Genomic DNA, 12,791 nt, shown 5'->3' with positions numbered 1-12,791 from the left:
TTTATCATGCCTTTTCAACACAAAGTGATCCATAATTACGGGCACATGTAAATTGCCAGCAAAAGTAACATCAGCTGATTCGCCCTGTTCAAGCATTAGGAAGGAAGGAGAGCAGTGCATGGGGATGGGGTGTGAATCAGCTGATTCACAGCACTCTGAAAGTACTCGGCGGGAGAAGCAGCAGTCGGTAATGCAGGGCCTCCAGCAAGAGACAGGCATGGAGGCGGGGAGGGAGGCAGAGCAGGTATGAGGGGGCTGCACCCGGCTGCAGGTATGAGGGGGCTGCAGCTTACCCACCCCTGGCTTAAAACCACACACTAACCCATGAGGGAAAAAGAAAATACTGAACAGCTGCTGTATAAGTGAACTTGGTCACTCTTGTGTTCTGAATGACAGAGACATCCTGTGGAAAACAGCAGTATATGAGCATGTCATTAAAGGCATATGCACAAAGGGGCTTGCATAGGCAAGTTTAATCATGGCATTTCCATTACTTTTCAGTGCTAGACTTTGAAACTGTAATATTATTATTTTAATACAATTTTGTGCAATTGTACTTATTCTTGAAGTCAATGTGGGGCAAGATGGCTGCAGTTTCCAATCACAGCATATTGGTTTGACAGTTGGGTATCCAGAGCTATTCGAGTTCACGTTTAAATACTGACCTTCCACTGCTTATGGAGCTTTCTAACAGCTTCCTGTAGGCTGTGTTGTTCTTGCTCAGGAAGGATATCAGTAAGTTCATCACAAGCTTTCAGGAAGGCATTAAGCACTCTCTGATCCAACTGGCTGAAAAACTCCTGATGTTGAAAGCAAAAGCGAGAAGGTTAAGTTGCTTGATGTTGTTGATATGGAAACAAGCAAGAGTGAAGTTTGGCACTCCACATTCTTTCCTATCACCAACACGTCCTCTGCAAACTTGGAAGACTGAATTCAAGGTAATAAATGATACAATATACACCAGGAAGTTGGAGGTAGCCCTGAATAATTTGAAAGTGAATCAATTCATTCTTATACATTTCAGCACCAGAACATGTAATTTATACACATACGATTTTCCACTGAAACAGTATTTTTAAAAAAAAACAAAAGTAGAAATATTTCTGGTAAGCTCATTTACACAATAGGAACTCCTATTTCTTTTCTCCCAAGTAGGCCCTCCTGAACAGCATCATTCTAATATCAGACTCTGTGTCATTTAGGAGACTAAATAGATTTGGTACTAGTCAACTAGTGGAACATATGTCCATTGTTAAAGACTACGTTGTGACTGCAATGAAGCTTAGAGGACCTACTCACAGTATGTTTCCTGAGAAGTTCTTCAGGATTTCCTTTTTCCTCCAGGCAGCTGTGGGCCATCTGTAGCACTTTCTCTAGTTCTGCCCTGGACTCCTCAAATTTTTTCATCAAACGACTGTTTGCTTCTACATTTTTTCTCCAGTCACCAGTCTTCTTGGCCATATCCTAAATGACAAGTGAAGAAAATATGAGCTAGTGTTTTTTTCCAGATTATTTTATGAATGATTCCTGACTATATTATCCGCAGTCCCTCACTAAAATACTTCTTATTGGAGCTGCCTTTGGGCCTGGGAAGTTCACAGCTTCTCCTCTTATACCTATAAATGTCCATGTTTATCTCATTCTCCCATTTAAATAAAATGTAACTATCTAATTTGATGAATCTGGGGGATTTACACATGACCTATAGTCGTGACTAGACTTTTCCTATGTGAGGCAAGTCTTGAAATGTAAACGGGCTGGTGTTGTTAGAAGTTTGCCACTGCAATTGTCCCTAAAGATTGTAAGTTATTCACCATCCCCTCTTTTCAGAAACTCCCTGGTTTGGCCTTTGAAACATATGAGCCCCAAAGTCTCTTGATTTTTGAGGGCCCTAAACCAATCTCCAGGTGTGGAACTTGGCAACAAACTGTCTCTGAGCATGGTGAATATTTCACAGGATTATGAAAGGCAGTCTTATCCTATGGTTTAACCCCAGCTCTAACACTCACGCCTACTGTGGTCATTTTCTAATCACTTAACTTTTATTTAGCTTCCTAATCTGCAAAATGAGGCGAACAATACTCAGTCATGAGGAGAAGACAGTGGAAGATATCTAATGTTGGCATTGTTGGGAATGTTTCTAGAGTTCAAACATACAAGTGTGCTTATTTACCAAGATGCAGAAAAAATTGCAAAAGGCTGAGAGCTCTAAATCTTCACAGAAATCCAACATTCAAAAAATCTTTTGTATAGCTTAGCTAGCTGCACTTCTTTTGCAACAAGAACTTTTGGAACTGAGCCTCCTCCTTTGAGTTATAATTTTTGGTTGTGTTCCCACTCTGACCCAGACAAAGACAGACACATGCAAAAAACTCTTGATAGCCTACTCATAAATCTGAGGCCTTAACACAACTGTACTTAAAAGACAAACACACTGATATTTTAATGTGAAAGGTGAACCTTTGTGAGAGAGGACAGTGTATTGAAACTGATACTCTGAGGTTGTCCTCCACTTCAGCTGCAACTACACTACATTCCCATTTTGAAAGGGGAATGCAAATGAGGTAGGTCAAAAAATGCAAATGAAGCACAGATTTATAAATCTCACGTTGCATTTGCATCATCTCGTGCGATCGCTTTTTTGGAAGAGACTTTTTCAAAAGCAAAAGCAGTCATGTAAATGGGGTTTCTTTGAAAATAAACCCCTTTTTTGAAAGAACTCTTCTTCCTGTTCTGCCTCAGGAAGAAGGGTTCTCTCGAAAACAGGGTTTATTTTTGAAGGAACCCCATGTACACGGCTGTTTTTGCTTTCAAAAAGACTCTTGCAAAAATGCAACTGTGTGAGACTATGCAAGTGAAGTGTAAGACTTGTAAATCAGCACTTCATTTGCATTTCCCCATTTTAAAAGGGGAATGTAATGTAGATCCAGCCTTCTGGCCTTGAATGGTACCTTTTCTTTAGCACAGTCAACACGAGCATAGTCATTTCAAAATAACAGCTGTTATTTTGAAATAACTATGCTGTGTAGACCTACCTTTTGTAACCCATAAATATAACCCAAGAAAATGTTTTTAAATGATAACATAAAATTACATCTACAGATCTTCACTGAAAATCCAGATGATCAGAAATGCTTAAAGATACCATTCAATCAGCATTTTAGTATAGAATAAAATTCAAGAGTAAATAAGAGTCCAATTATACTACCCTTACATTGAATACTATGTTACTCTGAAGGAAAGGAATGCTTTAGGCAGGGGGCTGGACTAGATGACCTCCTGAGGTCCCTTCCAGCCTTAGAATTCTATGATTCTGTGAATAAAACCAACTTTTGGGTATCTGACTCTAAAACAGTACTGAATAATTATATGTCAGATTTTGTTTCACTTACTAAAGTAGTATAAGTACTCAAAAGGTGCATCAGACAGTCAACATATATTTTCACTTACTTCAAAGTTAATTTCGAAGTAGGAAGTCCAACTCTGAAGTCCTTACTCCATTCCGGGGAATGGAATAGTGCCCTACTTCAAAGTTTGACTTGGAAGTAGGGTGTGTGTAGATGCTCAGCTTTGAAGTTGCTTACTTTGCTTTCTTACAAAGTTGTACTTTGAAGTAAGCAACTTCAAAGTTATGTTTGTAGTGTAGACACAGCCAAATAGTCCATAAAATAGCAATGAAAACTATTCACAGATTAAAAAGCTAGTTCAAGTAAATGAGATTTTGCCACTAAACGTGTACTATTTTCTGACTGTGGTTTCTGAAAAGAAGGAACTGTGAATAACTTTTTATCTTTAGGAACAATCACAGTAACACACTTCCAACAGTACCAGCCAGGTTACATTTCATAGAATAGTTTCAGAAACTATTTAAACCAAATGTTTGTAACTTTGGAAATAAAAACGAAGCAACACTGCATTTTGCAAAAATTGCCATGCTCCATTCTTTGATTAGGCGGGGGTGCATAAACATATGGTTGCCAATGAGAGCTGTGACAAGTGCCGGTAGAGTGTTCTGGACAGGAACACAGAACGGCAGTCCCTCTTTGTGGATCTCCTAAACCCATAAACAAATGGCCTGAAATCTGTGGGATTTCTCCATTGATTTCAAGTTATCTGAGGTGCGTAGAGGACTTCTGACTACTAGGTCATTATTTGGACCCCAAGCTTCCTGACCATGGGACACCATGAAAGACCTGAGTCTCAGTTCACAGTTTTTTTAAGTATCTCCTCCCTTCCCTTTGAGGTAGTCTTTATTTCTGCATCAACTTCACATTCTAAAATCGGTGAATCATACCACTGTATAATGGCACTATTGGTACAGATGGGATTAATGGAAAGATTTCAATGAGAATGAGCATCTGTGGTTGTGTATAAGTATATTGTATTACAGTATTAAAAGTATATTAGATTTTGAAGTAATTTAGTTATATCAGTGCATGTTTTATAATACAGATAAGCCCAATGTTTGTTTTAAAAAGTAGGTGGGTGTCGGGAAAGGAAAAAAAAAACAAAGGAAATGTCTTTGGATTCCCTGTGGCAGCAGCTGCAGTCTGACAGAAAGCAAAAAGAACACTGGAATACCAAGTGCACATGAAGGATATGTATACACAGCAACTAGACTCCTCTGGCTGGCCCAAGTGAGCCAACTCAGACTCACAGGGCTCAGGCTGCAATGTTTTTTCATTGCTGCATTGATGTTTAGTCTCAGAGTGAAGTCTGGCTCTGGCACCCTGTGAGGCTGGAGTGTTGCTCAACTGCTTGGGCACCATGTTGTGCCTAGAAGTGTACAAAGCAAAGAAATAATCCTGCAGCCAGAGTGCCACAAGTGTGATTCAGTTGACCTAGTCCAGCCGCAAGTTCTTCTCTGTATGTGAATCAAAAATCTACTAAGAAGCAACAACACTACCTGAAAAATGACCTGGATCTCGGTGATCTTCTTCTGAAGCATCAGTGAATTGAAATGTTGTAACATCTTACTTGAAGCCACAAACTTCAGAATGCCCTGACTGTTTCTCTCAATCATGGAGAAGGCTTTCTTGCAGTTTTCTTGGTATGCTACCAAATCCTGAAAGAAAGAAGGAAAGAAACACGAGTTCTGGCTAGGAACAAAGGAATGAAAACTTCAGGGCTAGGAAAGGAAACGTTTTTGACCATAAGAAAATTGAAGTGGTTGGGCTCCATCAAGAAAAGCTTAAACAATACATTACAGAGACTCATGTAGATCCTGCAAACATTTTCCACAGACAAAGCCCCATCAAAAGGAATTCATTCATGTAGGTAGTTTACAAAATGCAGTTTTTTTCTTTTTATCTGGCTGTATGAATATGATGGAGCAAAGGCCCAACCTGATTGAAGTGTGGTTCACATCTCCATAATCATTGCAACTATAAAGTAATATCTAACTGTTCTTTCATTTACTGCACCAAGTCCATTATTTTGGTAACAATATTATCTTACTCTACTAGATGCTAAGCAGCCCTGTAATATTGCAGCTTTACATTACAGATGTAAAAGGTCAACATAAGATACATTCTTCTGGATCCAATATGTCCTTCAAGGTAAATACCATTTTCTAACATTGAGGTCCTCTGAAAAGTCAACTTCTTTCCTCTGAAAAGACAGGTGGAAATTTAAGGCTCCTTTACACTATATCCTCCACACCCAATGACTTCAAAGACAGCCCTTGCTAAACACATCGGAAGCCCACCAATATCCATGAAAATCAATGGGAGTTCCTAGGTATTCCCCAAGAAATATCAATCATCACTGATGTTGTGTGTAACTGTACAGGAGCCTGCCTGATCTAGTTTCCATTGAAATGAAAGGAAAGTCTCCCACTGAGTTCAATGGGAAAATAATCAGGGCTCATATGAAGAGAAAACCACTTCAAGTTAATATGAGTTTGTGGGAAAGTTGGCACATAGAACTGAATTGTAGCACTGACATCTGTATTCCAAAGGAAGTGTTTAAATATTTTTAAATGAAGATTAAGAAATCAACCCTACATTAAGAATTTCTCCTCAAGTCTCACTGCTCCTGTCCCCAGTCTTAACAATCTAATGTGCTGCATAAATGCTCACAGAGTGCATCTTATATTTTCCAGATACGGTTTCAGGTTTTTAAAAGCTTACCTGGTGGTTTTGTTTAAAAACAGCAGCAGGTTGTGCTTCAAGATCTGGGATAGAAATTATTTCATTGACTTTCTCAAGAGACTCATAAAAATGTGTAATTTGCTTTTCCAACTCTTCCAGAGGAGACAACAGCTGCTGAGTTTCATACAGTAGGACAGGGCAACGCTCCTTAGTCTTTTGATGACATAAAGAAAAAATCTCATTACAACAGAAAGTTACTGAAATGCAATAAACACTAAATAACCTTTCCTCGTACTTTGCTTTACATACGCCCTCTCCCACTTTCAAAGGTAAATGGGCTTGATACTTAGTTCTTAATCAAGCAAAAATTACCATTAATATAAAGTACTTCAAGATCTGATATAAAAATAGTAAAACTTCTTGCTACTGAAATTCAATCTGAGTTACTTTAAAGTATGTGCACTAGATATCATTTGAACTGTTGTGTGGGTGATCTCCTTTTATCCTCCTTTATATTATTCACTATCTTCTGCCTCATAGTCTTTTCTCTTTCTCCCCTTCCATCTCCTTCCTCCTCTCTTCCATGCTGTCTTTTGCACACTCGCTTTTTCTACATACCCCTTCCTTTCACCCATTTCCTTTGCTTCTTTTTCTCTCATTCTCCACATTGTCTCTGGCCCAGTTCTGCATCATTTAAACAGGTGTTACATACATATATGATTGGAAAGATCATCTCTCTCTCCATGCACTGTACTTCTTCCATGCTCCACTCTAGATGGTGTTTGGTCCTGTCCTGAGTGCAGGGGACTGGACTTGACGACCACTTGAGTCTCCTTCCAGGCCTATGATTCAATGATCTACCTCCCTTACAGAAGTGAGTTTGAACTACTGTTGTTGTTAAGGTCACTATACTGGCTGTTGGCAGGGGTGTTTTTGTTGAGATTTTTACACCCATATATTTCTCTAGATTTCCCAACAACAGAGTATTTGGGGTGTGGCTCTTGGCCAGTTTGAGTTGAATAAAACCACTCACCCTCCCTCTGCAGAACAGTGGGTGTGCTTTGGGGTACAGTTTGGCCATTTGGAAACAGTGCAACAGTAGTGATATGCACTAAGGTTCCATGCTCAGGCTTAAGCTCCATGATATGATACGGGTAAGAAAGAATATCTCATTATAGTAAAACCATCTGTTCAATTCAGCAGCAGTGATAATGACTTTGGGGGAAGTTGAATATGCCACTTGCAGGTGTAAGGGCAGGCATGACTAATGCAGAGATTTTGGTGTGGAGAGGAAGCTGAAAAGTATAGTGGTCTATCATATATGTATGTACTAATATCCTGGTACTGGAGCAAGCACTTAGTCTAAATCCATTTACCTGAAAAATAATAATATGTATAATTTCAATGGTTTTTCCAAGTTTATAGCTCCAATATTTCACTTATACCAAAAACAAGAACAAAACCAAAAAAAAAAGATGTTTTTCAAACATCAACAATCCAACATAATATGCTTTCCTTGTGAAAGCATATTTTTCAAAGAATGCACACAAATGTCACTTCAATACACAGCCAGATGGACACAACTGGGATCATTTTAATGATGAAAAAAAGGAAAATAACATTAGGGAGGATTCAGATATGGCTCCCATTTTATCTAAGCCCTTAAGGTCTGGAGGAGGAGAAGAGATATTTCACATAAATAGTTTAGGTTTTAGTTTGTGTCCATTTGAAATAAAGAGTGGTCAAAATCAGGGCGTAGGTTTGTCTTAATAAAAATTCATTGTGTGAAACAAACCATAAGCAACCAACACTAGGCCTGCTTCAGACATAGGTCCCACTATATCGAGTTCCCTGAAATTGGAGCTGGCAGGCATTTAGATAAATGGTTCCTGTTTGGGCTTATCTTCAATTACAAGTTGAACAGCAAGCATACTGCACAACAGAAAAGGTATTCCAGAACCTTGCTTAGCTGTGCTTTGATCCCTGCCATGGTTGTGAGCATTTCATTGACTTCTTCTTGGGAAATTTCCTTTGTAATAAGCTGTGCTGTCCTTGTAAGTATCTTATACTGAGCTTCCATCACAGGCACCTTCTGCTCAATATCCTGCAACAAATATTTTAAGGGTAACGTTAAGAATTCAAATGGCACATGAGCTTGTTCTCACAATAATGTTAGGCAATAGCTCCAACTCCTGTTGATATCAATTGGATTTTTTTCCCACTGACATTAGTGAGTATGGGACCAGGTGCAGCATGTGTCTGATGTATGCTAAGCAAAAGAGTTCATCTCCGAAGCTGTGGATTAAAGTTTGGCATTCAGCTCGTTCTATGTGTGAAGATTTGAACTCAGAAAATCTAGTGACATCCCTGCGTATGGCATTGGAAATGTGTTTCAGAAATGTCACTGATACAATGCAGTAATTTAGCTTACATAGAACACAGCATGCACCCTTGTAGCACAAAAATGCTGAAAGTGGATATTTTAATAAATAGCCTTCTGATCATCTCCTAAAATTAAATAGTTAACTCATTTTGTCTTTTTGGGGAGAGGAGGAAAGAATGGAGGAGGAGGAGGAGGAGGAGGAGAAGAAGAAGAAGAAGAAGAAGAAGAAACAACTCACCTCCAAATCTTGTACAAACATCTTGACATTTAGAAAGGACACTTCAACTGGGACAGAAAATTTTCCGTTACTGCAATCAACAAATGTTGACAAGGTAGCAACACCATCCAGATATTCCTTCCTCATTCTGTCCAGTTCATCTGCCCGAGCATACTATGAAAAATGGAAAATAAAAGCACAAAGAACATGTCAAAATACGCAATGGCTGCTGCTTAAGGAAATGAATAGGTTCTTGGGAGTAACTATTTAATTTTTCTCTTCTTTATAGTTGGTGAGATTTGCTAGTGATCTTTCAAGCCAAGAGCCCAGCAAGTAGCTGGTTGATTGAAGAACTCTTTTTTTAAAGAATAGGAAAAGTTGTTCACAAATTGCCCTCTCCCTCCCCACAAAATGGCCCTCATTTCAGTTCTATCCCTGGTATCTGAAGTGGATCTAATACTTTCTTCCTGATTGCCCAGTAGCCTTCCTCCTAATGCTTTACTTAGTTTTGGCCTTCGACAGCATCAAATCCAACCTGAGCATCTGCTTTCTCTGTGATTTGCTAGTTTATCATTTTAGAAGGTGAAATGACAATAATTTCCTACTATTTTCAGTCACAGTTTCTTTAGGGATCCAATTTAATGAAACAGCAAATATGGAAGCCTCTCCACATTTGTTTCTGGTGCTGTTCCATTCACATTCTCGGCATTGCTGACAACCTTTGCTGTGAAGCTACTATCAACAGGAAATACAAATGCATAAGCAGCTCCAACTCAGCAGGAAGAGACACAACCAAACAAAACAGAGTAGGCTGGGACAACTGAGGACAGAGAGAAGTCAGGAATTAGTTGACAGCTGCAGGGGAAGGAAGAACTGAGGGCACAAAACAGACTGGAAAGAACTGAGTGGGAGATATTTTAGAAGGTTGTGGAGAAGGATAGAAAACAGGAGTAGGGAGAGAGTCTCAAGCTGCACAGGGAAGCATTCAACCTTTGGAGAGTAGGGTTTACCAAATTAACCACTCTGCCCACTCACTCACAAATAATAAAGCTGTGACTGTTCTTCAAGCAACAGTTTGAAAGGTTTAAAAAAAAAAGGGAGCCGAATCGATCCCTGAGTGCTGATCACTTTACTTGGGTGATTCATTGACAGAAGTGGGAATACTCATGTGAATAAAGAAAATAGGATTTGTACTCAGGTGAGTAGTCAAAAATAATTAAGTAAAAAATTCATTAGTCATATGATTACCTCAATGCAGTGTTTTTAAATGTGTGTATAAAGCTGTCAGATACTTCGGAACAAGTTATGTCTTACATCTTCCCCCTCATAGGTCACGTCTACGTTTACAAAAAACTTCGAAACCGCCATGCACCTCATTAGTATTCTTTGGTTTGGCCCTGAGCACGGCGATTTCAAAGTTTTTTGTAAGTGTAGACATAGCTATACTGTTTTGAATGGTTTCTTAAAATAACATTGATTTCCCATCCAGGCAAGTCTATTTCCTGAAGTGCCCAATAGTGTACAAGATAACAACGATGTCAGCAGAGCTTTGGTAATGGCATTGGTGGATTAATGGGTGCTGCCTCTACTGCTGACTGGCTTTAGCCCTAAGACGTGTGTGCAAGACTTCAGATACAACCTACAAAGTATGTTTGCTGATGAACTTGAATGAAGTAATCTCTATCCATCTTTCTAGAAAGGTACAAATACAACCAACAAGTCTGGTGACATGTATTGATTTCTGATTTACATACTATATATATTTATATTAGACATGGCCCTTTGACTCCTGGTAAATTGTCTGTGTGTGTAATATTGTTAATCTTAGGCAGTCTGGCTGCATTGCAATGGTAAAATAATTATAGAATAATTATAAAATAAAAATAGAAGAAACATAACAACACATACTTGCTTAACTTTCATAAACAACTCTCTCCATCTTCCATTTAGTAGCAGCAGCTGTTGTTTAAGATCTCTGGATATGGTCTCATCACAAGTTTCGATAAGAAAGTTACCAGCATCGTTCATGGTTGTGTGCTGCTGGATCCAATGAGGTAAATGTCGGAAAAAATCCTAAACAAAATATAAGCAACACACCGACGTCACTCCTTTAAGCTCTAATACTGCATCTTGAAAATATCTAGGACCAAAAGCAAACTCTGTTATCTTCTCTTAGCATCACTTATGTGGCACTATGCATTCGTGTTCAGATTTTGTTTAGAAATCTATTTTGAGATAAAGCTGTTGCAGAGGTGACACATGTACGTTGACTTATATGTTCATATGAAAATACATACCAACATTTCATTTCAAACACAATATACATAACTACAGGTATAAGCCACTGACTCCCAGGCGGTACACTTTATTTGCCATGTATCTTACTATTCCACCTGCCAATTTATCTAACGTTGCCAGGAGAAATTATAACATGGCAAACTACTGTGACAATTTTTTGGACATAATTTTTCTTCAGACATGCTCCTTTCTTGTTCCATGACTGAAAGTACTGAATTTCTCAAAAAAAAAAAAAAAAGAATTAAACTGATTTGTGGCCTATGATGTGCAATGTTCTGTCCTCAACTGGTGTCAGGATTAAAGCCTGTCCTCTTGTAAAAAAAGGACCTAATCATCACAGGTAGACCCCAAGAGAATAGACATTAAAATTGTGTCATAAAAACTGCAGTGTTAAAACTATAGCTGCTTCTACACTAGCCTGTTCTTTCAAAAGAACAGGCCGCACTTCAAAGTAGCATGTGGCTCATCTACAGATGCCACACGCTTTTTTGAAGATTAAATTAACATTAGGCACCACAGGAATCAAAACCACTCTTCCAAACAGAAAATAGGAAGAGGCTGCTCTTTCAATGCCTTTTTTTCGAGGAGCCCCAGCTGTGAGAAGAGCAGGAGCTGGGACCAGGGGCCAGCCCCACCACCAGCACCAGAGACAGAGTGAGCCTCGGCCCAGGACTGGTCCAGAAAGGAGGGGGAGCTGGTCACAGACATCCCCTCCCGCACCTCCAGACGGCATCAGACAGACAGCCATCCCCTCACCTCAGTGGTGGATCCTTGGGTAGGTACCCAACAGGGCACACACCCCAGATCATGGGGCTGGGGTACCATACATATACATGACCAAGGGCCCTTACACTCCCAGCAGACCATGGTCTTGGGATGGCAGCACATCTGCCAGTACCCATAAGCACCTGCTCCTGTGGACAGCGCCACACCCTGCCCCTGGGGGGGGCAGACCACACAAAGAGGGTGCCCACAGAGCCACTGCACCCATGGATTGAGGGCAGGGGATGGGGACCCAATGCCCACGGGGTGACTGAGGGCATGGGCCACAGGGCAGAGGTCAATACTCATGACCTGTTCCTCTCTTCTTATATTTCCTGTATTTCCGCAGCTGCACCATCCAAGGGCCAGTAGGACATCGGCCCACCCATGGTACCAGACATCTCCTGGAGGTGAGAGACAGCAACTGGCCAAAGCCGCCATCAGCGCCAGGATGGACCTGGTAGCGGTGGAGCCAGAAGTGGCCGGCAGACGACCCCCAGCTCAACACCTCCATCTGGCGTCAGGTGGAGCTGGCCAAGCAGTGGCTCCATTTTGAGGAGGGGGAGGCCGCCTGGTACCAGGCAGCCTGGAAGGAGTTCCTGGCCACATTCCAGGACATTGCAGACTCCTACCAGGAGCTCCTGGCCTGACTGCCCCCTCCCACTGCTCCACCTGCTGCCCCTCCTGCCGTCACCCTGCCCACCAGCCCCCCAGGAGAGGACTCCACTGGCCTTGGCCGCCAGCCCAAAACTGACCTCCGGCCCTACTTCCCTGTACGCCCAGCCCCCTCCCATTGCCGCACTACTTTGAAGTACCCGTGGCTATGACCCATGGCTACATGCAAGCTGGCACTTCGAAGTTTGACACTTTGAAGTTGCCACGGGGCAGACTGAGCCTAATAAAGTGCTGCATATGCACTGCAGCACTTCATTAGTAATCTCCCATTGCCTGATTACCATGCCCCCTTCAAAGTTGGGGGCTAGTCTAGACACGGCCTCAAAGAAGTTTCTACAATATATTTGTCATAATTTTTCATCCC

The 12,791-nt window shown here is 40.7% G+C and overlaps 1 protein-coding gene across 1 annotated transcript in view; it reads right to left on the bottom strand.

The window, feature by feature from the left end:
- The window catches only part of SYNE1 (spectrin repeat containing nuclear envelope protein 1), a 415,690-nt gene that overhangs the window by 341,477 nt on the left and 61,422 nt on the right, over positions 1-12,791 (bottom strand). The window contains exons 15-21 of the mRNA XM_074990362.1: positions 10,601-10,765; positions 8,714-8,866; positions 8,053-8,196; positions 6,132-6,305; positions 4,907-5,065; positions 1,300-1,464; positions 666-800 (exon numbers count right to left, since the gene is read on the bottom strand). Of these exons, the coding sequence (XP_074846463.1) occupies positions 666-800; positions 1,300-1,464; positions 4,907-5,065; positions 6,132-6,305; positions 8,053-8,196; positions 8,714-8,866; positions 10,601-10,765 (1,095 nt within the window). The remainder of the gene's footprint in view (positions 1-665; positions 801-1,299; positions 1,465-4,906; positions 5,066-6,131; positions 6,306-8,052; positions 8,197-8,713; positions 8,867-10,600; positions 10,766-12,791) is intronic.

Source organism: Carettochelys insculpta, chromosome 3, assembly GCF_033958435.1.
Source record: "Carettochelys insculpta isolate YL-2023 chromosome 3, ASM3395843v1, whole genome shotgun sequence".
Lineage (NCBI taxonomy): Eukaryota > Metazoa > Chordata > Testudines > Carettochelyidae > Carettochelys > Carettochelys insculpta.
Note: the sequence above shows the minus strand (reverse complement) of the source record. Positions and strands in the feature narration are given on the sequence as shown.